The following is a 27,446-nucleotide window of genomic DNA, read 5'->3' as shown; positions in this document are numbered from 1 at the left end:
AGAGATCCCTTGTATTTATCCCATGCTTTCTTGAATTCAGATACTGCTTTTGTCTTCACCACTTCCACTGGGAGGCTGTTCCACACAACTACCACCTTCTCTATAAAGAAATATTTCCTAAGATTACTCCTGAATCTACCTCTTTCAACCTCATTTCATGATACCTCATTCTAGAGCCTCATTTCCATTGAAAAAGGCTCACTTCCTATGCATGGAAACCTTTGAGATATTTGAATGTCTCTGTCATATCTCCCTTATCTCACCTTTCCTCTAGGGTACACATATTTAGATCTTTAAGTCTATCCCCATATGCTTTAGAACAAAGACCACTGACCATTTTAGTTGTCAAACTCTGGACCGACTCCATCCTGTTTATATCCTTTTGAAGATGTGGTCTACAGAATTGTACACAGTATTCCAAGTGAGGTCTCACCAGGGACCTACACAGGGGCAATATCACTTCTCTTTTTCAGCTGACCATTCCTCTCCCTATGCAGCCAAGCAGGTTTCTGGATTTTACCATCACTTTATCCACCTGCTTGGCCACCTTAAGATCATCAGATATAATTACCCCAGATCCTGCTCTTCCTATGTGTTTAGAAGTATTTCCCCTCCAATACTGTACCTTTCCCTTGGGTTTTTGCATCCTAAATGCATTGCTCTGCATTTTTTAGCATTAAATCTTAGTTGCCAGATCTTAGACCATTCCTCGAGCTTTGCTAAATCCTTCCTTATGTTTTCCACTCCTTCCTGGCTGATCTGTAACTCATGTTACAGATTTTAGCATCATCGACAAAAAACCAAATCTTTCCCAACAACCCTTCCGTTATGTCACTCACAAAAATGTTGAAAAAAACTGGTCCAAGGACCAATCTCTGAGGTACACCGCTAGTAGCAACCCGCTCCTCAGAGAAAACTCCATTTACCACCTCCCTTTCTCACCTCCCACTCAGCCAGTTTCTAATCCAGTCAGTCACTTTAGGATTCATACCAAGGGCGCACAATTTATTTATAAGTCTTCTGTGTGGAACCGTGTCAAAGGTTTTGCTAAAATCCAAATACACTACGTCTAGCGCTCTCCCTTGATCCAACTCTCTGGTCACCCAATCAAAGAAATTAATCAGGTTCATCTGACAAGATTTACCTCTACTAAAACCATGCTGCCTTGGATCTTGCAATCCATTGGATTCCAAAAATTGCACTGTCCTCTGTTTTAGCTGTGATTCCATTAGTTTCAACACAGAGGTCAGAGAAACTGGCCTGTAGATCCCAGCCTCCTCCTCACTTCCACTTTTATGAATAGGAACCACATCTGCCCTTTTTCATTCCTCTGGAACTACTCCATACTCTAAAGAAGCACTGGGAAGATCAGCCAGTGAAGCTGCCAGGACATCTCTAAGTTCCTTTAGTACCCTCAGATGTATCTCATCCGGCCCCATCGCCTTATATAAGTTAAGTTTACTTAGCTTCTCATGAACACACTGTTCTGAAAATCGATTGAAGTTTATCTCACTTCCAATTTTATTTGTGTTTGTTTTATGTGGTCCTGCTCCAGTTCCTTCCACAGTGAACACCGAACAGAAATATTTGTTAAGCAATTTTGCTTTTTCCTCATTAGCCTCTACATATTAATTCCCTTCACCTTTGAACCTCACAAACAACTTTTGCACGATCTTCTATCACTAAGATATCAAAAAATAGTCTTGTCCCCTTTTTTACTATATTTGTTATTTTCTTCTATTAAAATTTTCGCATTCCTAACTACTTTTCCAGCTTCTCTTAATTTTTCCAGATATTGTCACCTGTCTTCCTCTTTCTGCGATCTCTTGTAGTTTATGAATGCTAACCATCTCTCTCTTACCATTTCTCTCTTACCTTTTCAGCTACTTTTCTAGAAAAACATATTGGTCCCTTTTATTTCTTCCCTTTATTTACATTCCTAAAATTAGTTGCCCTTATGGTATTTCCTTTTAGTTTTACCCACTGCCCTTCTACCTCTAGATTTTCCCATCCACTTAATGAATTATTGTCAGATGAACCTGATCAATTTCTTTGATTGGGTGACCAGAGAGTTGGATCAAGGGAGAGCGCTAGACGTAGTGTACTTGGATTTTAGCAAAATCTGAGGATGAAGGGGGATAAGACAGAGGTCTTTAAAATCATGAGAGGTCTAGAATGAGTAGATTTGAAATGGTTATTTACTCTTTCGGATTCGGAAGAAAGGACCTTTAGTGAACTAACTACCAGTCCCTTATCCAAACCATCTTGGAGGAACAACAGGATAGTGGCTAAGTGTGCTTTAGACGGTATGACCTTCCTTTGCCTATACCAAGCTTCAAAGACTTCCATATCCTGACATAGGCTAAGGAAGTCAATCTTTTCCCTGCTTTCAGCATGGTTGATATTACTTGGCCTGAGTCTCCTCTTTTGCATAGCCTCTTCCTCTCAAGAGTCATGTCGGGTCCTCCATGATTACTGGTCCTGGTCTCAGTAGGCCCCTGGTCTCTCTGACTTTGATCAGATCTGCATACCATAGCTGCAAGTAGCAAGTAGCACATCTAAAACTAATCAGAAATTTTTTTTTACACACAACGCACAATTAAGCTCTGGAATTTGTTGCCAGGGGATGTGTTTAGTGCAGTTAGTGTAGCTGGGTTTAAAAAAGGTTTGGATAAGTTCTTGGAGAAGTATATGTACAGCTATTAATTAAGTTGACTTAGGGAATAGCCTCTGCTATTACTGGCATCAGTAACATGGGATAGACTTAGTTTTTCAGTACTTGCCAGGTTCTTATGGCCTGGATTGGCCACTGTTGGAAACAGGATGCTGGGCTTGATGGACCCTTGGTCTGACCCAGTATGGCAATTTCTTATGTTCTTATGTTCTCCCATTTTGAGAAAGTTAGTTTTCATGAGGTCTAGGACCCTTGCCTTAGAATGAACCTTCATCTCTTCATCCTAATATTGAACCACACCATCCAGTAGTCACTGGTTCTCAGATGCTCACCCACTACAACATCAGAAATACTGTCCCCACTGGTAAGCCTCAGGTCCAGTAGCGTCCCCTCCCATGTAGGTTCCATTATCAGTGGACAGAACAGTTCTCCTTGCAGAGAATCCAGGATCTCCCTGCTTCTAGAAGATACTGCAGTTGGGATGACCCATGCAACATCTGGAAGATTAAAATCCCCTAACAGCAGCACCTCCCCTTTCACAGCAATCCTGTGAATATCCTCCATTAAATCTCTATCCATGTCCTCTGTCTGTGATGGAGGTTTGTATATTACACCAATATTAATAGAGGCCTGTCACACTTTAGGAACTCTATAATCTTCCTATTTCAGGTCCCTTCCTATTACAGAGTTTATGCAATGTGAGCTACTCACTGATTGGACCCTGTAGATCTGTGTGGCATGCAATATGCCAATTATTCAGCTTCTTGATAAAAACCCAATGTGTCACCCATGCCACACAAGGCTCCCGGATTTCCAGCCCTCTCCTCCACACCGCCCTTCCTCCCCAACTGTACCTGGCAGATCAATGGCCATGGCCCGATACCCTGCCTCTGCCAATTTTGACAGCGTCTTTATGTTGAGCCAGTTCTCGGAAGAGAAGCGAATCCCATGCAGCAGCAGGACACAAAGTGTAGGGGGCTGATGTGCTGGCTGTGCCTGACGGTAAAACAAGGATTGTCCATCCACATCAAAGGTGCTTTCTGTCAGTTGAACCTCAGCCATGGCAGTCAAATCTTACACCGATGCTTAAAGTAAAAAAAAACACAAGGACAAGTAAAGAACATGAACTAGGGTGTTGGATTTCTGTGCCCAGTGGGAATGGAATCTGCGTACAAACTGGGGAAAATAGCTAAACAGGATTTTTGTCCATTCACCTTCTGTAGAATGGACTCTTGGAATAAGAGAAAATTATTCTAAAAGGTAAAGATCAAAAAAGACTGAGGATCAGATGCCGTTGCATGTCAAGAAGTTGATATCAGGAGGCAGGGCGTGCCAAAAGGACACATGAAAGGTGTCACTTAGTGCCAGAAAGGTGCATGCTGGAAACTTGCGTATCACGTATCAGCGCATGCTAGGTGGGCACCTGGTAAAAATTAGTCCATGCCAGCTAGGCACACACATACCAAGAGGCTGCATGCACGCAGGGAAACACCAAACAGTGACATGACAAACTAAAATCTGAGACACATCTGCTGAGGGAAGTCCTGAATAAATCCCCAGGCCAGTGACCACTCACAATGAGAACATCAACTCCACACCAAGTTTATTTGTTGTTGTTGTTTATTTATTTATTTTTTATTTATTTATTTAGCAGCTTTTCTATACCGACATTAGAATGCACATCATATCGGTTTACATCTCAACAGTAGGTGGAAGATACAATGAACAGGGGTGGGAGAGGGCAACAGTAGAAACTTGAGGGCAGGAGGCTCTAGGGGGAACCTGAAAATTAAACTAGAGAAGTAACAATAACTCGAGAGGTAACATATTTACATAATGCAAATTACTTGGAGCCTTTCAGGCACTTCAGAGAGGATTGCGTTCAGGTACTGTAGGTTACTCCCACTGGTTTGCTGTAGAGATTCACCTATTTACAGCCTCTGGCAAAGGAAACACCTCAACTGGATTTCTGTGTGCCCCTGAGGGGACGCACTAACAAATCCAACAGCCGTATTTTCTCGTCCACCAGACAGCACATACAGACTCTTTTCAGCTGAAGGAGAGAGGCAGGATGCCAGGGGATAGACACCCTGACTCACAGGTAGCCATGGAGCGATCTCTTGTATGTGTTCCCACCCTGGCCAATGGTAGAGAAAGTACTAAGATGAATCGCACACCACCCAGGGAGAGTCATACTAGTAGCCCCAGATTGGGCAAGGCAGCTATGGAATGCAGATCTGATCAAAGTCAGAGAGACCAGGGGCCTACTGAGACCAGGACCAGTAATCATGGAGGACCCGACATGACTCTTGAGAGGAAGAGGCTATGCAAAAGAGGAGACTCAGGCCAAGTGATATCAACCATGCTGAAAGCAAGGAAAAGGTTGACTTCCTTAGCCTATGTCAGGATATGGAAGTCTTTGAAGCTTGGTATAGGCAAAGGAAGGTCATACCGTCTAAAGCACACTTAGCCACTATCCTGTTGTTCCTCCAAGATGGTTTGGATAAGGGACTGGTAGTTAGTTCACTAAAGGTACAGGCAGCAGCCATTTCATGTTTCAGGGGCCAAATCAGAGGAACTTCCCCCGTCACACACCCCGTCCACTTTCTTTTTATTAGAGGTGTGAAATATTTGCACCCACCAAGGAAGCCCCTAATTCCACCATGGGACTTGAATTTGGTCCCAAATACTCTGGGGAAAGCTCCATTTGAACCTTTGAGAGAAGAATCCATAAAAGACCTAACCTTGAAGACTGTGTTTTTGGTAGCAATCTGTTCAGCGAGAAAGATTCAAAACTGCAGTCGCTAGGCTTACCTCACTTTTTAAAGGGAGGAGGTTACAATCAGGCCAGTGTCATCAATTCTGCCAAAGCTGGTGTCAAGAGTTTCATATGAATCAGACAATTTCCTTGCCTGGATTTAACAAGGTAGACTGTGTGGGCAAAAAGAGAGCACTACGATATATCTATATGTAAATGTATAGGGATTAAGAGAGAGATAACTATAAACAAATTAAAGAAAGTAATAAGAAGGATGTAAAGAGAGAATATATATAAAACGAAAGGGAGAAAGAAGACAGAAAGAGGTAGCTTTCTTAGTAAAGAAATGCACTCAGGAGATTAATGAAGCAGGATATATGATCAAATCTTTCAGTTTTATGTTGACCTGTCTCCCTGGCTGTTGTGTTCACAAATTTGTTTCTGTTGATCTAAAGAAGTTGATTTGCATAGAAATTACAGGAAGAGCCTATATAATAGCTTGGGCAAGAGTCTACCAACACCTCCCCTGCTGTACCAGGTTATATAGAGTAGAGAGAGACATCAGGTCAAAGTTTGCACTATGCTAATGACGGGGACAAATCTCATATGTCTGGTTTGGTCTGGCAGGATTCAAGGAAAGCAGGTAAGAACCTAATGTAACCTTAAGCCCATCTCTTTGTACAGTGGCCGAGCTGCAATCACTCTCAGGCAGTGTTCCCAGTAGGCTGCATGCATATGTGGCTTATGCACAATTTAGATTCCTCTCGTGCACAGCAACTGTTTGAGCACGTTTTCAAAACTTGAAGGCCAGTCTGTTCTGGTTGCTGATCTTGTGCACTGTAAAACCAGTAGATGGCAAGTGCCAGACTGTGAGTTTTAAAAATGCTTGTGGTGCTGGCACGGGGAGACTCATGAAACCCATCCTGCCGGCCACCAGAGAGAGGGAATAGGCCTGGCATGGCTGGCAGAGCCCACTCCACCAGCTGCTGAAGAGGCAGGAAGCATGCATGCCTCTGTAGCTTAGAGAGAGCTGCTCAGAAAAGTAAATGAGGGAGAAACAGCACATCATTACAATATTGTTTCCCAGCTAGTCTGCCATTGCCCACGGATGTGCCTTCGGACCTGATTAGCTGTGCCACAGAAAAATCACCACGGACTGATGCTCAGATCCAGACCAACACCTGGGTTCTGCTCTCAGCACCTCACAGAGACATCACTGGAGGCTCTTAAACATGTAGCAGCTCCTTTCTGAGAACATGGGTAATCATGCATGCCACTACAGCATGAGCCATGGAGTGTGGTAATCAGTGGGCAGCATGCAAGGCATGGAGAGTCAGGCCCTGCTTTGTTTGGCACACACGGTGCACTGAGCACCTTCTTATCTTACCATTTCTGAGCTTCCTTCTTTGAGACCTTCCGGCCTCTGTCTTATCCCTAGGCTGAGTGAGACAGCAAGAGCACAACATAAACTGAACAATGGAGGTGACTCATTCTGAGCGTTGGGAGCAGCAGCAGCAGCAGCGGAGGAGCTCTGGCAGCCACATGCGGCAGCCAAAGTAACTGACCGAGCTGCCTGCCCACATCACACCAACTTCTTCCTTCTCCTACATTTGTGTATATACTAGGGAATTGGCCCATTATGATTGTAAGATTCGTGGACCCTTGTTGCTGTAGTAAGGTTGACTCAGTCCATGGGGAAGGCCCTGTATGCCCATACCGACAGATAGCAGAACTATGCAGGGGAGAGATGAGTCTGGAGCTTCACCTATATCAACCCCTTTCCCCTTGGGTTGAGCCCTCGGGTTCCAGGGGCCAGCGGGTCTTAGGCAAGAGTCTCTTAGGAAGCCGAGGGGGGTGTAGGTCCAGAGTCAGACTCAAGTTAGTGGCAGGGAGCATCCAAGAATGGTCAGAGTTCAGACTAGGATCAAATCCAGAAGTCAGTCTGAGGGCAGGAGTAGTAAACAAGGAGAAGGACTGAAACAACAAGGCAGGAATGAAAGCAGTGGCTGGATAAGATCTGGCCGGGAAGACGAAGCAGGCTGGGCTGGAGAGACGAGGCAGGCTGGGCTTGAGGAATGGTCCTTGGTCCAGTTCTCTTCAACATTTTCATGACCAATATTGAGGAAGAACTATTGGGAAAGATTTGCCTTTTTGTGAATGACACCAAAATCTGCAATAGGGTAGACACCTAGAAGGTGCATGAAAAATGAGGCGGGGTCTAGTGAAGTTTGAGGAATAGTCTAAGGTTTTGCAGCTAAAATATAATGCTAAATAATGCTGGGTTAAGAACATAAGAAATTGCCATACTGGGTCAGACCAAGGGTCCATTGAGCCTAGCATCCTGTTTCCAACAGTGGCCAATCCAGGCCATAAGAACCTGGCAAGTACCCAAAAACTAAGTATATCCCATTCTACTGATGCTAGTAATAGCAGTGTCTATTCCCTAAGTCAACTTGATTAATAGCAGTTAATAGACTTCTCCTCCAAGAACTTATCCAAACCTTTTTTAAACCCAGCTACTTTAACTGCACTAACCACATCCTCTGGCAACAAATTCCCGAGCTTAATTGTGCGTTGAGTGAAAAAGAATTTTCTCCGATTAGTTTTAAATTTGCTACTTGCTAACTTCATGGAGTGCCCCCTAGTCCTTTAATTATCCAAAAGAGTAAATAACCGATTCACATCTACCCATACTAGACCTCTCATGATTTTAGACTTCTATCATATCCCCCCCCCCCCCCTCAGCCGTCTCTTCTCCAAGCTGAACAGCCCTAAACCTCCTTAGCCTTTCCTCATAGGGGAGCTGTTCCATCCCCTTTATCATTTTGGCCGCCCTTCTCTGCACTTTCTCCTGTGCAACTATATCTTTAAGATGTGGTGACCAGAATTGTACACAGTACTCAAGATGCGGTCTCAACTTGGAGCGATACGGAGGCATTATGACATTTTCCGTTTTATTTACCATTCCCTTCCTAATAATTCCTAACATTCTGTTTACTTTTTTGACTGACACAGCACACTGAGCCAACGATTTCAATGTATTATCCACTATGATGCCTAAATCTTTTTCCTGGATGGTAACTCCTAATATGGAACTTAACATCATGTAACTACAGCAAGGGTTATTTTTCCCTATATGCAACACCTTGCACTTGTTCACGCTAATTTTCATCTGCCATTTGGATGTCCAATCTTCCAGTCTTGAAAGGTCCTCCTGCAATTTATCACAATCCGCTTGTGATTTAACTACTCTGAATAATTTTGTATCATCTGCAAATTTGATTCTCTCACTCGTTGTATTTCTTTCCAGATCATTTATAAAATTATTGAAAAGCACCGGTCCAAGTACAGATCCCTAAGGCACTCCACTGTTTACCCTTTTCACCATTTAATCCTACTCTCTGTTTCCTGTCTTTTAACCAGTTTGTAATCCACGAAAGGAGATCGCCCCCTATCCCATGACCTTTTGGTTTTATTAGAAGCCTCTCATGAGGGGCTTTGTCAAACACCTTCTGAAAATCCAAATACACTACAACTACTGCTTCACCTTTATCCACATATTTATTAACCCTCAAAAAAATGAAGCAGATTTGTGAGGCAAGACTTCCCTTGGATAAATCCATGCTGTGTTCCTTAAACCAACTCTTTCTATATGCTCTGTGATTTTGGTCTTTAGAATAGTTTCCACTATTTTTCCTGGCACTAAAGTCAGGCTCACTGGTCTATAGTTTCCCAGATCGTCCCGGAGCCCTTTTTAAATACTGGGGTTACATTGGCCACCCTCTAATCTTCAGGTACAATGGTTGATTTTAATGATAAGAACATAAGAACATAAGAAATTGCCATGATGGGTCAGACCAAGGGTCCATCAAGCCTAGCATCCTGTTTCCAACAGAGGCCAAACCAGGCCACAAGAACCTGGCAAGTCCAAACACCAAGAAGATTACAAATTTGAACTAATAGATCTGAAATTTCATTTTTTAGTTCCTTCAGAACCCTGGGATGCATACCGTCCAGTTCAGGTGATTTGCTACTCTTTAGTTAGTCAATATGGCCTCATCACCCTTGAAAACCATCTCCAGAACTGGTCCTTCCCAACATCCTCATTGGTAGACATAGAAGCAAAGAATTAATTTAGTCTTTCTGCAATAGCCTTATCTTCCTAAAAGCCTCTTTAACCCCTCGGTCATCTAACGGTCCAACTGACTCCCTCACAGGTTTCTTGCTTTGGATATATTTTAAAATGTTTTTATTGTGAGTTTTTCCCTCTACGGCCAACTTAATTTCAAATTCTCTCTTACCCTGCCTTATCAATGTTTTACACTTGACAATGCTTATGCTTTTTCCTATTTTCTTCAACTGGATCCTTCTTCCAATTTTTGAAGGATTTTTTTTGGCTAAAATAGCCTCTTCACCTCAACTTTTAACCATGCCGATAAACATTTTGCCTTCCTTCCACCTTTCTTAATGCGTGGAATACATCTGGACTGCGCTTCTAAGATTGGTTTTTTTAAATAATGTCCACGCCTGACATGGCGTGGACATTATTTAACCTTTGCAGCTGCACCTTTCAGTTTTTTTCTATTTTCCTCATTTTATCAATGTTTCCCTTTTGAAAATTTAGAGCTGTAGATTTACATATTGTCCCCCTTCCAGTCATTAGTTCAAATTTGATAATGTTATGATCACTATTGCCAAGTGGCCCCACCACCATTACTTCTCTCACCAAATCCTGTGTTCCACTAAGAATTAAATCTATTTATTTATTTATTTATAGATTTTTATATACCGCGGCACATAATGCACATCACCTCGGTTTACAGCAAACAGTAATTCAGCCGTAGGCTTTACAATGAACATAAGTGGAAAAAGCAAGATGCTTATTAAACAGAAAAACTAAGAGTATACATATCAAATTCATATGTGTAACAAAGTTAACTAAAGTCTGTCTTGAAGGGAGATATTTCTAGGGAATAAAGCAGGTAGGGAAAGGGGAAATCATAGGGGTGGGACGGGAGCAAGACCCACCCCGATGGTCTGAATCCCTTACCCCCCCCCCCCAATGTCAAAGGGGGAAAGGAGTTCGGGGGGAAAAGGGAAAGGCAAGGTAGAGTGGAGGAATCAGGAGTAAGTTGAGCAGGAAAGTATGTAATTTGCATGAGTCCCATCCTTCAATGGAAGGCTTTTCTAAACAGCCATGATTTTAGGTTATGTTTAAATTTTCGGTGGCAGGGTTCTTGGCGCAGTTCCGCGGGCATACTGTTCCACATTTTGGTTCCTGCAATGATGAGCGAATGTTCTTTAGTGGATGAAAGTTTAGTTAGTTTAGGAGAAGGGATTGGCAGTCTGGCCTGATGTTGGGATCTGATTGGACGGTTTGTTTTTTTGAAAGACAGGTGCTCAGAGAACCATTGCATGTTTTGGTTATAGATAGCCTTATGTATCAGCGTAATTGATTTGTATATGATCCTTGATGCTACGGGTAGCCAGTGAAGGGATTGAAGCACAGGAGTGATGTGATCATGGCGGTGTGTGTTGGTGATGATGCGTGCCGCTGCATTTTGAAGCATTTGTAATGGTTGCAACGTGTTTTTTGGTAGGCCTAATAGCAAAGCGTTGCAGTAGTCAAGTTTTGATAGAATTGTAGCTTGCAGTACTGTGCGGAAGTCGTGTGGGTGTAATAGAGATCTAATACACTTTAGAGTGTGTAGCTTAAAAAATCCATTTTTTACAGTGTCAGCGATGAATTTTTTAAATGTAAAATTGCTGTCTAGGATAACGCCAAGGCTGCGGACTTGTTGTGCAGTCGTTGGGTACCCTTGGGGTAGGACTGTTGTGTTCAGTGTGGAGTTGTTTGTAGGTGATATGAAGAGAAGTTCAGTCTTGTTGGTATTGATAGCCAGAAAGTTGTCGGTGAGAAGCTTTTCTATTTCAGTGAGGGCCGCATTCCAAGTATTCAGGGCATTTGAGAGAGAGTTGTTTATAGGTATAAGAATCTGCACATCATCTGCGTAAATGAAGTGTTGAAAACCCAGTTTTGATAGTAGGCGGCATAGTGGTGTGAGATAAATATTAAACAGCGTTGACGAAAGTGCAGATCCTTGGGGTACTCCTTGTGTGAGGCTTCTAGGTTTAGATTCACATCGTCCACTTTTAACACTGTAAGTCCTGTTGCTCAGGTAGAATTGGAACCAGAGTAGTGCAGTGCCGGTAATACCTATTTCAGAGAGGCGTGTGATGAGAGTGTTGTGATTTACAGTGTCAAAGGCAGCAGATATATCTAGAAGGGCGAGTATGTATGCGTGGCCAGTCTAGTGCTTTTAGGAGTGATTCTGATAGAGATAGGAGGAGAGTTTCCGTGCTGTGGTGCTTTCTGAATCCATATTGTGATGGGAAGAGTAATTGATGTTCATCAAGGTATTTGGAGAGTTGTTTATTGATGATTCTTTCCATAATTTTGGATAGGAAGGGGAGGTTCGAAACTGGCCGATAGTTCGCTGGGTCAGAGGTGTCTAGGTTTGGTTTTTTAAGAGTCGGTTTTATGATGGCATGTTTGAGTTGAGAAGGAACTGTGCCCAGTGTAATCGATTTGTTGAGGATCTTTGCTATAGGTTTCGCTATGATGGTGCGGAAAGATAGAAGTGTTTTAGTGGGCATAGTGTCAGTGGGGTGTAGAGCTGGTTTAATTTTCTTTAGTATTGACTCTACTTCCATCTGAGATGTATTTTCAAGATTTGTAAGCCTTGCTTCAATATTTTTTTCTCTATGAGTGGCTGGTGATGGTTGTATGGTGGAGGTTGATAGAGTAATTGGAGATCATTTGTTGTTAAGGGTGCAATTGGTCATTGCTGATAAATTAGGTAGAATTTGTGACTTAAAGCGAGTCATAATAGATTGAATTTTGTTGTAGAAGTAAGCGGCAAGTTCTTCACATTTTGATTCATCCTTGTTGTTTGAGTTTGTATTGACTGGAGCAATAACGAGGCTTTTTACGTATTGGAATAGTGCATGTGGATTAAATTGATATTGATGGATTTTCGCTGCATAATAGTCCTTTTTTACTCTGTCAGTGGTTTGGCGGTAGTGGTGGAGTAAAGCCTTGAATTTTTGAAGAGTTGTTGTAATTTGGTTTTTGCGCCACTCCTTTTCAGATTTGCGGAGCTCCATTTTTATTGACTTTAATTCAGGGGTGTACCATGGTTTTTTGTTTGTCTTTTCTGTGTTGATTTCTTTGGTTTGAATGGGGCAGAGCTTATCTGCTATGTTGCTTGTAATTTGGAACCAAGATGAGGAGGCGGTGTCGGCATCAGTGACATCTAATTCTTTTAGGTCTTCAGATAGTGCATTCATAATGTCTTCCATTTGCCCCTGTTTTCGGAAGGAGATCGTTTCTTGCCGAGAGATGTAGGTGGATGGTACTTAATAGTGCAACATGTATCGATTCGGTAGTGGTCTGACCAAGGTATCGGGGTACAGCGGGGCAGGTCTGTTTGAATAATCGAGTTGGTAAATATAACATTGAGTGTATGACCAGCTTTGTGTGTGGGACTAGTCACTGCTTGTTGAAATCCCAGTGCATTTAGTGAAGTCATAAAAGCTTTGCAGGCTGGAGATTGTGGGATGCGGTCGATGTGAAGGTTTAGGTCCCCCAGGATAATGGCTGGTAAATGGATTTCGATTTGTTTGGCAATGAATTCTGTGAGTAGAGATGGGTTATTTTCGAGAATGTTTGGGGGAGCATAGATAAAATAGCTCCCTCTCTCGTTGGTTCCTGAACCAATTGCTCTCACCCACAAACACAGGCTCTCCCATACATGCACATACTACCACACATACACACACACATATACTCTCTCACCCTCTTTCCCTCAAAAATACACACCCTCATTCATCCAGGCAGGCTCCCTCTCACAGACACACAGGTTCCTTTGTCACTCACACACACACACACCCTCACACAGGCTCCTTCCCTTTCTTTCTCTCTTTTTCACTTGTACATGCACAATCCCTCTCTTGCACCCTCATACAATCTCCTCTCCCTCACACATATACTCTCCTACACACACACACACAAACACCCTCACACAGGTTCCCCCTCTCTCTCACACATATCGACTCTTTCTCTTGACCTTACACTCACATAGGCACCCTCTCTCACAAACAAACAGGCATCCTCCCTCCCACTCCCACTTCCACACATTCAGGCACCTTCACTCCTACTCCCTCACACACATAAGGCATCCTCACTTCCACTCACACAGGCACCCTTACTCCTACTCACTCTCAGTCACACACACAGGCACTCTTACATATACACACACACACACCCTTTTTTTGTTCACTCACATAGGCTTACAGGCTCATTCTGGGCCTCTCCTTCTTCTTCTTCTTTCTGCAGGTGGTATGGGCTCTGCTCCCAGCTCTCCCCAGCCTTTTTTTCTCCTTTGTCTTCTGCTGTTCCCAGGCCTCTTGTCTTCTGCCACAGTGGGCATGAGGTCCGTCCACGGCCCTATCTTTTAATCTTCGGTCATCAGCAAGTGGGATGGGTTCCACCTATGGCTTTCCTATGCCTCTCCCAGTCTTCTGCCATGGGTGGGATGGGCTCCGCCTGTGGCTCTCCCAGGCTGCTCTCAGTCTTTTACCGTGGGTGGGATGAGCTCTGCCGGGACTCATCTTCGGCTTTGAGCAGGATGGGTTCCACTTGCAGCCTTGCTGGTCCTATATCCAAATCTGGGCCATGAGCATTATAGGCTCCGCTTGCAACCCCATGCGGCTGCTCTTTTCTGCCCCTTAATAGTTGGCACTCAAGGTAACTGCCTAGTTCACCTAATGGATGCACCGGGACTGTCTCCAACGTATGGAATATTGGACAGAATTATGTAAAATGGGTTGACGTTTGTCTGTTCACGAGCACTGTCACGCTGCAAAAATGAGATGGAAATTCACCAAATTTGACATGCAGGAAGAAAACATGAATATTGCAGAGGAGTTCAAAACCAGGTACACGTAGGTCAGTATTTTCAGGGAAGCGAGCCTCCCCAAAAAATCCCAATTGCTTTCTATGGGAAGCTGTTGGAACTCTTAGAATGTGGACAAGTGCCTCATTCCAGTCCCCCTCTCCTGTCCGCCTTACACTTCCAACAAGACAGGAAAAATACCTGAAGCAACTGGCAAAGGATGTCATAAAAAAGCACTTCCAAAAACATGCATGCCAGCCCCCCTACAATGCCCCCTCCATACACACAAACACACACCCCACCACCACACAGAGAAAGGGAAAATAAATAATGCAGCTTTTCAATTCACGCCACCTCCACCAACCTCGTGCACTCACATTGCCCCAACCACACACCCTCCAGACAAACCTATTAACACATATCCTTCCTCCAACACACACACACGCTGCATATACATACATTCATACCCCCGCCCAATACGTGCCCCTCATACACACTTCTTCTCTAAATTTATGCCGAAAAGCATTCCCAAAACCAAGCTTTCCCTGCTACTTTTCATTTTGAAAAGAATGCCGACAAATGGGAAAGGGCTGAGGATGCACAGGGTGATGGGGAAGTGAGGGCAAAGGCAGAGATTAGCATCTACCCTACTGCCCAGGTAGGGAAGGTACCCGGGCACAGTCTTTAGCTGCCCTCATTATACGACCTAGTCCATGGGCACCTGCCTACTGCTGTTTACTGGCCCAAGGCGAGCACTGGTGCCGGCTGCGTATCCAGTACTTTACAAGCCGTGTACTACACCCAGGGAGGGCATGGCTCTCTCCAAGCTTCGGGGGCTGCTGAGAAGGGGTTTCTATCATTGCGGACCCTGCAGATTGTTTACTAAGAAGACTGGGGGACCCCCCTGCGGTTGTCTGCAGAAACTAACCTTAATCCTGAGGACAGTCTCAAAGTCTCTTCCAGAGTCCAAAGTGCAAAAAAGGCATAACGAAAGCGGAAAAGCTTACAGGATGAAAACGGAGAGAAAACTTCCAGCCCAGAGCGAAAGGAAAAAGTAGCAGCCCACGCAGCCTGGAGAGACATCTAGTGGTCGAGGTCCACACATTGCAAAGCTGGGCTAAGGGAGAGAGCAGAGCTCTCACATCAGCAAGCCAATGCAATATCACGCGCATAAAAACCGTGCCTCCAAACTGGGCGCCCGTTTTTTCAACGCGTACGCATCCACCTCTCCTGGGCACGCCTGCAGCCCCCAAAATTTAGGTGCCACAAGCAGTAGAACGTAGTATTGCAGCGATACTAAGTCGTAGGAACCACATAGACCCGTGTTTTGGGGGTTTTTTTTAATGTGCTCTTGACTTGCAGTATGACTTAACAGTAATATGGGCATCCAGGACCTCACTCACTCACAACCGCCCTCTTTTACAAAATGACACCACAAAAGATTGGGTAAAACAGGGCCGCAGCTTTATTGACCAGGAGACCCGAGCCTTATAACATGTGACGCTTAACAATAACTTATCCCAACATCCCCCATTGACCGCCGCCTTTCAGCCAGGCGGTCAATACCAGCCAACCGACTCAAACACCCCCACCGGCCCCTACACCAAGATCAGACCTCCGCCGCCATTAAGCAAGAGGTTAATCCGGTGGACTCCCGCCGCTGGCGAGCAAGGAATCAGGCCAATGCGGCCCCCGCCTTCTCCTAGCAAGGGGCCTTCCACCCGGACAACAGCCCCCAGTTGCCCCCCCCCTTAAATGGCGACCATCCTTACATAAAATATTTGACTTGCATTGGCTCGGGCCATCCGCCATAGACACGGGTAAAACAAACCCGTGACCCCCCAAAGATGCGGGCCCAATCACCGGGGAAAAATGTCCTCCAAGGCTTCCTGTATGGAATTCAAAAAGAGATCCATGCCAAGGAAAGATAAGTGCACCCCGTCTTTACCAAAAAGACCTGAGGAGGAACCCCAAGACCATTCGTAACGAATGTGCCTGCCCCCCACCCTTTCTAACCAGGACCCAATCTGTTGGTTGGCCTTAGCCCTACTCCTCCTCCAAATGACCCTAGGCGCCTCAGCGGGTCGCAGGATGATATCCGACCACAAAAGAACCGTGGACGGCAACAAAAGGGACACTGCCATCAAATCGCTACGCACCATACCAATAAACTGCCTGCTGGACATCTTTCCCCAATCATTCCCCCCGAGGTGAATTACCACCGCTTGCGGAGGACCCAACCGATCCCGCTCCCGCCGCACACACGCAATCAAGTCACCCCAAACCATACCCCTCCTCCCCAACCAAAACACCGTCACCCCCCTGCGTTGTAACTCCAGATGGGGCCCATAAGGACGTCCGCACGCATGCTTATGCGCCCAGTGGGTATACGAGTGGCCGATGATCCACGCGGACTTCCCAGCAGGCACCGCACCTGAAAAGAAAACAAAGGTAACTACTGCTCACGGCTGGGGCGGCCTGGAACGCACATAACCCCTGTACGCCCTGGAACGCCACCTGCCAATCCTACAGATGACTCCCTCCGGCAACCCCGCCTCTGAAGCAGCCGTAGCCGCCCCAATACGGAAGGAATGCGTCCCGAAGGACCGAGCGTCGAGCCCCACGGCAGTCAAGGCGGAACGAAGAACCATCTCAAACTGATACTTCGTCAGCGGCCGCATATCGGCATGAACCAAAAATTGGACCGCACCCCAAGCTCGAACAAGGCAGTACCGCGCCGCGTTAGCCACCGGGCAAGTACGCAAACCCGGAACCGCCTGTAACACCACCGAAGAACTGCGGCCACGCTGATCCGTCTTGGACCGTGGTATGCGAAGGACAACCGAGGAAGTGGTGACCACCACATGCGCAGCCAAGAGGCCGGGAAACTCCACACTGGACACCGACTGAGCAACCAGCTCACTCACACGGAAAGCGCCGAAAAAGGCCCAGACGAATGCCGTCCGAAACAGAACGGTTTCATAAGGAGAAGAACAGACCCCCCGCTAACGACTCCCAGAGCAGCAACAAGACATCATGCGTAATCGGCCACCGTCTATCCACCGGCCTCTCCGAACACCGGGACCACCCCAACAACAACCGCCGCACCAGGAACCGCCCAGAGGGGAATCCCCACCCATGCGCCCGCATGAAGAAGGAGAACCCGGCCAACTGCCGAGTCACAGCCGCCCTAGAACCACCCAGGCGCCTGGCCTCCTCCAAGAAGAGCAAAACCAAGCCATCCGATACCGGGCCCCCCGCCCAACCAACAGAAGAAAGAAATTCAACCACCTTGCGCGCCCCACCTACGTAAGCAGACCACGTGGAGGGTGCCAGCGAAGACCTCAGCAACATCCAGGCTTCCGGGAACCAAATTTCCAAAGGAAAGACGGCACCGAAGTCCCGCGAGGATCCGCATCCGGGGCCAATTCGCGGAACAAGTCCCACTTAAAACGAGAAAGAGAGTCAGCGATAGTGTTAGCAACTCCAGGAACATGCCGGGCCCAAACAGTCACATTGAGAGACATGCAACGCAACACCAACTCCCGTAAGAGGTCCGACACCAGCAGGCACTTAGCGGACCTCCTATTGATCACCTCCACCACCCCCAGATTATCGCACCAGAAGACGACTCTCTTCCCAGTCAACCGCTCGCCCCAGATATGAAGGGCCACCACAATAGGAAAGAGCTCCAGAAAGGTGATGTTCCTCGTTACCCCAGACTGAGCCCAGGCGTCCGGCCACGCTGCAGCACACCAAGACCCTTGAAAATACGCCCCAAACCCCGCCGACCCCGCCGCATCGGTGTACAGCTCCAGAGCAAAATTGGATGTGGGGTCAGTCTGCCAGAATTCCGATCCATTGAAATCCACCAGAAAGCCGTCCCACACTCGCAAGTCCGCCCGCATCGGCGCGGTCACCCGAATCCTATGATGCCTACGGATCACCCCAGCCATTGCCGCAGACAGCCGTCGTAAGAAGACCCGACCCATGGGGATCACCCTGCACGTGAAATTAAGGCTCCCTACCAAGGACTGCAACTCTACCAGGGACAACTTAGGCCGCTCCACCGCCCTCCGTACCAGCTCCCGCAGCCTCCGCACCTTGTCATCCGGCAAACGCGAACACATGGCTACGGAATCCAACTCGATGCCCAGGAAGACCAGACGAGAGCACGGGCCTTCCGTCTTACCGGACGCCAGCGGCAGACCAAAATCGCTGGCTACCCCTTGGAAACAGCGCAACAAGAGGGCACAGTCCAATGTGCCTGCTCGCCCCACAAAGAGGAAATCATCCAGGTAATGCACAATACCTTGCGACCCTGACCGTACCTCCACGACCCAGTGAATGAAGGAACTAAAAGCCTCAAAGTACGCACAGGCGATGGAACAGCCCATGGGCATACACTTGTCAAAATAAAACCGATGATTAAAACGAAAACCTAGGAGACGAAAACATCCCGGGTGAACAGGCAACAGCCGAAAAGCGGATTCCACGTCCACCTTGGCCATCAAGGCGCCCAAGCCACACCGCCGAACCCTGCGCACGGCCGAATCAAAGGAAGCGTAGCGAACAGCACACAAATCTCGTGGAATACAATCGTTAACCGACCCCCCAGCCGGGAACGATAGATTATGTATTAGGCGGTATTTGCCCGCTTCACGCTTCGGAACAATTGCTAAGGGGGACCAAATCATATCGGGCAACGGGGGCTCCTCAAAGGGGCCCGCTATCCTACCCAGCTCAATCTCCAAGTGCAACTTGGCCGTCACCACCGGCGACAACCGAGTCACCGTGGGACAAGAGATCCCCCCACCCACCAACCCCTGCTCCGCACACGGAATAGTAAATCCCCCAGAGAACCCGTCAAACAGGAGCCGAGCCACCTCCGGCTTGGGGTAAGCCCGCAACCAGGGAACCAACGCCTCAACCCTGATCGGAGTGGCCGCCCTAGCAAAAGTGTTACTTACCAGGGGTTTTGGATCCCGGGGGAACCCCCCCTCCCTCCCCCTGTCGCCGTCCGCAGCGAGAGGAGGGGTGACCAGCCCCACAGGAGGCGCACACGTGCCGGAACTTACAATCCGGGAAAAGACAGGACGACCTATTAAACCGCCAGCAGACATCACCGGTCCCGACAGTCTGCCGCCCCGCTCCAGCCGCGGGAGGCCCCGAACGAAAAGGCCGACCAGAACTACCACCCTGCATTCCCGAACTAACAGGAGTCTTGGACGTCATCTGCGTCAGCCAAAGGCCCACATCCTGCGTACCCCAAGTCATGAACTTGTTGCCCTCCATCCGATCCCGGAACCGCTCGTCGTAGTTCAACCACGACCAACCCTCATACGTTTTGCTGGCGGCCAGAATGGCGTCACCATACGCCAGCAAGGGACCGTACTGCTTAGGGTCCCGGTGCCCTATGACGCTGGCCAAACGCAAAAAAGCCCACATCCAATTATGGACATTTCGGGCCACCGTAGGATGCGCCCCGGGAAAACGATCCCCGGTCTTCCTCTTCTTCTTCCCCTTCCTCCGACCCCTACGACCCTCCATGAGCCGGAAAATATCAATAAACTTTCTGCCGTAAATTTTCTTCCTAAGGCTCCGTGGAACCTCCTCCCATAACTCCGTAAGGGCCACCAAAGCAGGCGGGTTCCTATCAGAGGCCGCACTCGGCGCCCCAGCGCCCATGGACTGACCCGAATCAGAAGAGTCCGACGAGGAGGAGGAGGAAGACGAGGTAGACGCAGACGAACTCGAGCGCCCTCGTTTTTTTCTCCCTTTTCCCTTCTTACGCCCCGCAGCCACGCCCACATCGTCCCCCCCTCGGACTTGCGCCACCCCCACCGCACCTAACGCCCCCACCCCCCCATCCCCCAAGGCACCCACCGACACCCTCTCCCCTTCCCGAGGAAAGATAACCAACTCACCCTGAGGAGGCCGCTCCTCCACCGCAGCACCGACAGGCCCCTCCGGCACCCGAGGCACACCGCGCTCAGCCGACACCGCTGCCATCCGCCAGGCCTCCCGCTGCGAAGGGCCAGGAGCATCCCACTGGCCCTCGTCCCACTCCTCCTGCGGAGAAAGAATACCAGACACCAGCGGAGATACCCCTCCGGGAGCGAGACCCGGGGCATCAACAGCAACGCCCCCCGACCTCCACTGAGGCGGCCCAGGACCCCCCCAGCCCCACCGGCCCACCCGAGCCAGCCCCAAAGTCCCGACCAAGCGGCCCCGGCCTGCCCCGCCCCCGAGGCAACTCCAGAAGGCCAGAACTCTCCACTCCACTCTCAGCAGACCCCGACACCCCGCAAGGCACAACCCAAAGCGCACCCCCCGAGGCCGGGAAGGCAGACCCAACGCACCCCCACTGTCGCCCACAGAAACCCCGCGCCCCTGTACTGCAGCCCCCCCAACCGGAGCCCTCCACCCCCTATCCGCCCCATGAAGAGAACCACTACCAAACCCTGCAACCGGACACCCCGGGACCGCCCCCTACCGGACCGAGACACAGGCCTACCAGGCTCCCCAGGGAAAATGACCCCCGGAACCCCCGACAGACCCACCAGACCAGGCTCAGGAAGCCCCCCCTCAATGCGCCCCCGGCCACCAGACCCCGCTCCAACCCCCTCACTGCCCAAAGGCCCAGCCCCCCCCCCCCACAAAAGCCAAAGCACCCATCCTACCCCGGGGACGGGATCGGGAAGCCCGCGCCCCCCTGCCCCTACTCAGCCCCCTGCCCAACACAGGAAAGGCAGACACCAAAGACCCCACCGCATCCGCGGACTCCACACAAGGAAGTAAAAGGGGAACTGTGGAAAAAACCCCCCCCCTGCCACCTCGGACCCCACCAAACCCCCGAGCACTCACCCGACTGGTCCCGGACCCTTCAGCAGGCCGGCCCGGCATCAGGATAGGCAGAGCGAATTCCTCCTCGTCTCCAGGGACCCAGGCAGCCTCCTCCGACTCCATGAGGACAACCAGCGAGTCAGCCCAGCGCCCAGAACACACACACAAGCCGGCAGCCCCCGGCTCCCCAGCAACCTGCTCCTCCGGATCACCAACAGCACACCCGACGACAGACCACAAGAACTCAGCGCTGAGGGAACGAGACGAGCACTAATCCCCCACGGCCAACCGAGGACCAAGCCCGCCCCGCACAAACCTGCACGGCACCAAAAACCCCCGTGCAGCTCAAAACGAAGCCTGCCGCTCAGATGCCACGAGCAACTGAGCAAGCCGGCTCAACGCCCACATAAACCCTCCCCCGGAGACCCTAGCCGCCCCAATCCCTGCCCGCCAAACAGCTTTGTCCTGCCCCCCCCCCCCCCCCAGCCAATTAAACCCCCCTACTTCCCGGCTCGAACGCACGTGCGCTCGTGCGCACATGCGCTCGCACCCAGCCCGTGCCCCTGCCCCCGCCTAGCTGTCGCCGCCTCGCGACCTATTGCTAACCCTTCCCCCCCCCCCCCCCCCCCCCCCCCCCCCCCCCCCCCACATCCTGGCCTCTCAGGTGCCCACCGGGCACTCTGACTCGGCCCGGACCCGCCTTTATTCGTGGGCCTGGGCCCACATTACCCCGGCCGGCCGGACACTGCGATCCGGTCGGCCTTTCACTCTGTGGCTGGCGTTAAATTTGCTGCGTTAAAAAGGGTGTGTTGGTCGACCAGCGATTTTTTGCATTGGGAGTAATAGCTTCATATACATGGCATTTACATGTGATGAGTGCCATGAACTATGCATTTGTTTGGACACACGTTTTGGATGCGCTAATCCCCTTATTGCATCAGGTGTTAGTGTAGCTGTGTTCAGCCTCGGGTTAATCTGTGCACTAGACTGAGTGCACTTTATTGTATCGGCCGCCAGGTGTCTCACAGTGAGAAGAACAGTCAGGCCTTGGCCAAAATGGCGGCCTGAGCAAGGGTTGCATTTTGTGTCCCCCCACTTCCTTTTCGGGTCTGTTGGCTCACAGACTGAGTCAAAAGGGCAGCATGGCCTTTCTCTACTCCCCCCCCCCCTCCAGCTTGCCCACCCTTTGTGATGATCCTGTCCACAAAGGAGGCACATGGGACAGAGCTAGGACAAACACGCAGAGATTCGTTCTCTATCAGTGATAAGTCGAGCCAGTGCAAGGGAATTAGGTACCCTAGGTGAACCTTCAGCCTTGCACACCTCTAACCCCTCACACCACTAACTTATGAAAACGAAATGTGAATTGGTATAAATTACAGAGTTATTTTACATGGAAAAGGAGAACATGATACTGATTATAACATAGCAGACGGTGGCAGTCTGCCCAGTTATTCCAGTCCATAGAAGCAAAGGCATTCCTAGGGGCTTGGGCACATAGAGCCCCCCCCCCCCCCCCCCCCCCCCCCCCCCCCCCCCCCCCCCGAGATCTGGAAAATTAAACTCAACAATCATGATAAGCCCCCCTTCCCTCCCCCTCAAACAATCTGTAAAAGCACAGGAGTGTTACTGAGATCCTGCTGGCCTTATAAAATGCACCAACCATTCAGGCAAACACACTAGAAGAGAGAGAGAAACACACACACACACACACACATGGGTTTCTCATTCTCTCTAAATCTTCCCTCTTTCAATCACCACCTCTGGCTCTCTGTCACCCCTTCACTTCTTCTGGCTCTTTATCACCCTCCACTCCTCCCCATCGTCACCTCTGACTCTTTATCACCCTTCCCCACCTTCATCACCTCTGCTTTTCTCACACACTCATCCCTATGGCTCTCTCTCACTCCCAATCCCTTTGCTAGCAGCTCTCATAAACCTTCTACTCTGGCTCTCTGTCTCCCCATTCATCTTCATCACCACCTCTGACTCTCTATCATCTCCTCACTTTATCCCCTGTTACATACCTTCCATTACCATTACCATCTCTTAGCCCCTACCTCAACACCATCTCTGGCTCCCTTTCACCTTCTACCCCTATTACCAGCTCGGGCTTTTTCTCATACATACCTCCATCGTGACTTCTACCTCACCCCTGTTCCTACACCATCTCTATCTCTTTCATCTACCTTCATCGCCATATCTGACTTTCTTTCACACACTCACTCCTCAAGCATCCCCCATCCCCTTCCACTAGCTCTCATGCATCCCTTTACCCTGGTTTAATCTCACCCTCCGTTTCCCCCCACTCAAGCACCCAGGAAACAAGCTTAGAAGATCCAGTCCCAGAGGGACTGCAGAAAGGCTTGACAATAAAGTGCGCCTAGTCTAGAACACAGTTTTACATGCAGTTGGATGCGCATTTTGGACACCCTAGCCTAGCACCATAAGAAGATTAATATGTCCAAAACATGCACTCAAACAAATGCGTAGCCAAATGCGCTCATCACATATAAATTCCATGTAGATGAGGCTATTAGCTATTACCCCTAATGCAGAAAATCACCGGGTGCCTAATGCACACTTTTTGATGCAGCAAATTTAACTACAGCCCCGAAGCTAGCATTAAGTCAATCCGCGAGTCAAGGGCTCATGAGAAATTAAAAAATACGGCCCTCTGTGATTCCTCCTACTTCAGTATCATTGCGACACTTAAATATACTGCTTGCGGTGTTTAAGAATAAAGGTATGATGCAATGGCTAAATGTAAAAAAAACCTCTGGATGCACACTTTACACGCAAAATATACATGCACAATAGCAAGGGTCAAAATCGGCCTGAAGAAGGATAAAACAGATGCATACCTGTTGCAATTCTGGGTGCCAGATGCATTTTAGTGCTAGGAACGCACATTTTAATACTGCATCAGACACCCAGGGATGTGGCCTTGCGCACGTTAGGAAAATGGGCGCTCAATATAAGGGCCCGTTTTAATGCGTATCTTATTGCATCGGCCCGTTAGCTTCTGATTTACTAAGCATTTTTCCATAGACAGAGAATGAAAGGCCTTAGTAAATCAGGTCCTTGGATTGTAAGTCCTTGGGGAAGGGAGATACCTACTCTAGTTGAATGTAACTCACCTTGAGCTTGAGTTTGGAAAAGGGGAGTACTCAGTCCTAAAAAAATCCAACTAGCACAGTTCTGTTCCTAATCGGAGCTCACAGAGTCCCATACAGCAGCCAATGGAAACACACAGGGTCATGGACAGACAGACGGAGAAACAGGCATGCAGGACCTGGCCATAAAGTGTTCTAGTTATGACCCAGCTCAGCCTTGGCAACTGAACTGCCAGTGCCCAAAGTGCCAATACAGGAAACAGAGAACTACAACAAAGAATATGGACTAGTCAGCTGCAATTAGAGCTGGTTAAAACAAAGCAGTAGCATACAGGAAGCCCGGCACTCCAAACAGTAATTTATAGCAATATTATTTATTAAAGCAGACGCAAGAAGTTTTGATTTCATAAAGGGAATCTTCATCCATCTATGAATGATGGTATGGAGTGCCGAGCTTCCGGTATTCTGTTATACAAAGGAGGTTTTCCCCTGGCTCATCTCGTCTGCTGCAGGCTGCACCCAGAATTCATATGTGTTTGAAGGCATTTATCTTCAGAACTGGACTCTGGAGTTATTTTAACTGAAACAGTGCCAGAATTCAAGCATGCACGGGACAACTACAGAAAGCAGTGGTAAGAGTGAGGGAGATGATGCAGTCTCAGGGGAAATGGGGCACAGTGGAAGGACCACATAATCCTTATCTGCTAGCAACTACTGTGTAATGATTTAAGAAATCCCTCATGTGCTGATTGTATGGATTATTACCATATAGAGAACAGTTAGGCAATCAGAAAATTGGACTTGATTGACCTGTGGTTTTCTTTCGGTCTAGCTAACTGTGAAACTGTGCACAGTGACAGGGCTCTCCAGAAGACAGACTTGGACTTAGACGCAAGGTGGTGGGAGCAATGCCCAGACAAGAAGTGGGTTACCAATCAATATGCAGAGGCAAAATTCTTCAGACCCAACCAGTCAGATAGCATGACAAAGCAGACAGCTGAAGATAAAAAATAAGACTCTGTCTCGGTTCCGGGTTCAGACTGTGCACACTAGCTTTCTGCCCAGGGGCTCTGACCTGGGGGCTAATCTCACCGAGGTCTACACTGAGAGCTACCTGAGGGGCTTATCACCTGCATGCACACAGGACTATCTCGGGGGGGCTTAACCAATATAAACACAATTACTGGGATTATACCGGGGAGGGGGGGCTTGAACTAAGGAGCTTATTCCCTACACAAACTTTGATTCAGTACATTATGGTTCCAGGTACTTAGGAAAGTAAGTTTGAGCAATAGGAGGATAGAACAAATAAAATCAGATGATACAGAAGAAGTATATAACAATTGCTACATATATATAAAAAGCTTACATGTTTCCAAAGGATAAACGTCTGGAGCGTGCTCTCTCTCTCCAGCTGTTATTTCTCCTTATACTCTAAATGCTTGGGAAAGCAGCTATGTTCCTTCCCTCTGAGTTCTTATCAAATCTCAGGCGCAGCTGTGTGGCCTTCACTCTCTTCAGGCTTTAGTACAAGTTAATTGCTTGCTTTCTCATCATAGACCTACTGGAATAATTAAATAAGCAGACTCTTGCCTGTTCATAAACTTTTCACAGTGCAAAACGGTAAATAGGAGTTCACTCAGAGGTTGGCCTGTGGCCTTCAAACTAGTCATGTCTGGGTGAAAACTCTGAATCCATCCAGCCTAACATCTACATACATTCTCAGCAAAAGAGACAAAAAATGACTCCAACAGTCTCTAGTTCCCAGAGATGCCAAGAAGGAAAAATACTAGTGCTGGAGGTCACTTTTCCGCTCTTCCCACAGATTCTATTTAAAACAGCACTTCAGCAAAGGCAGCACAAATGATTACTGCTGAAATGCTCTGTTGTGAGCATCCAGTGCTATTTGATATCTCATCAGATTCTTAAAAGTATTATATTTTCAAGATATTGCAGGTATAAAAAGAGTAGATGAGTCCTCCAGTAACTCAGCACTTTCTCACCGCTGTCACTGCTGTGTACACTCCTTTGGTGAGTCAGCACCTCAGCAGTGGTATCTGTGCAAAGTCCTTCCTTTGGTAAATCAACATTTTTCTGTATGTGTAGTCTTTGGTAACTCAAGTGTTATTACTTGTTCAGTGGAGGAATCTTTACCCTCCCCTTTGTCTGTAGGTTTGCAAAGCTTTTCACAGAGATAATGCAGGGTTACCTCGGAATATGCTAAATGCATGCAGTGTCAGTGTGTAGACATCTGAAGTAAATTCTCTCTTTTTCAAACTCCAGTCACTTCCATTTCAAACTTTGCTGGAGCTTCCAATAGTTTTGTCTCATTCATTATGCAGGGCTGATCTATCAGCTCTGCTTATATTTACTTGGCAAATGTCCTTTTCTTTGAGCTCCAAATCCTAAGAGTTCCACAGAGTCAATGAGGTATTAGAGCCTTTGTTGAATTATTTTCTTTTTTTTTTTTTGCATCAAGCAGCTTCCTCCTGCTCCTTTGGGCCTCCAGTTTAATTGGAACTGGGGCCGGGATCCTGGTGTGTTACGGTTCAGACCGTGCACACTGCTATCCTGCCCAGGGGGGATAATTGCATATAAACCCACACAATTACTGGGATTATACCTGGGGGCTTGAACCCAGGAGCTTATTCCCTACACAGAGAGCCACACACAAATTCTGATTCAGTACGACACGGTTCCAGGTAAAGTAAGTTTGAGCAATAGGAGGATAGAACAAATAAAATCAGATCAAATAGGAGAAGTAATGGTAGATAATAACTGCTACAAAGATATAAAAAGCTTACATTTCCAAAGGATCAGCCATACCATCACGTTCAGGGCTCTCTCTCTCCCCTCATACACTACAAACCCTTGTGAGAACAGCCCCGTTCCCTCCCTCTGAGTTCTTATCAGTTTTTCAGACACAGCTGCCCGGCCTTGATTCTCTCTCTCAGGCTTTAGTATAAGTTAATTGTTTACTTTCTCATCATAGACAGTGTATAACTAAATAAATGGGCTCCTGCCTGTTCATAAACATTTCACAGTGTAAGACAGTAAACGGGAGTTCACTCAGAGGCTGGCCTGTGGCCTTCAAA

General features: G+C 47.9%; 1 protein-coding gene across 2 annotated transcripts in view; it reads right to left on the bottom strand.

Annotated features, from left to right (window-relative positions):
• The window catches only part of LOC115090426 (protein ABHD14B-like), a 31,883-nt gene extending 4,705 nt beyond the window's left edge, over positions 1–27,178 (bottom strand). The window contains exons 1-2 of one of the 2 annotated variants that reach the window (XM_029599513.1): positions 27,156–27,178; positions 3,529–3,759 (exon numbers count right to left, since the gene is read on the bottom strand). In XM_029599513.1, the coding sequence (XP_029455373.1) occupies positions 3,529–3,736 (208 nt within the window). In that variant the 5' untranslated portion in view covers positions 3,737–3,759; positions 27,156–27,178. Of the gene's footprint in view, positions 1–3,528; positions 3,760–15,317; positions 15,474–27,155 lie in introns of those variants that run through there. The other variant, XM_029599512.1, reaches the window with a different exon arrangement.
• Positions 27,179–27,446: the final 268 nt, after the last annotated feature.

The sequence above is a fragment of the Rhinatrema bivittatum genome, chromosome 4, assembly GCF_901001135.1.
Source record: "Rhinatrema bivittatum chromosome 4, aRhiBiv1.1, whole genome shotgun sequence".
Taxonomy (NCBI): domain Eukaryota; kingdom Metazoa; phylum Chordata; class Amphibia; order Gymnophiona; family Rhinatrematidae; genus Rhinatrema; species Rhinatrema bivittatum.
The sequence above is the reverse complement of the archived record's forward strand: the minus strand, read 5'-3'. Positions and strand labels throughout refer to the sequence as shown.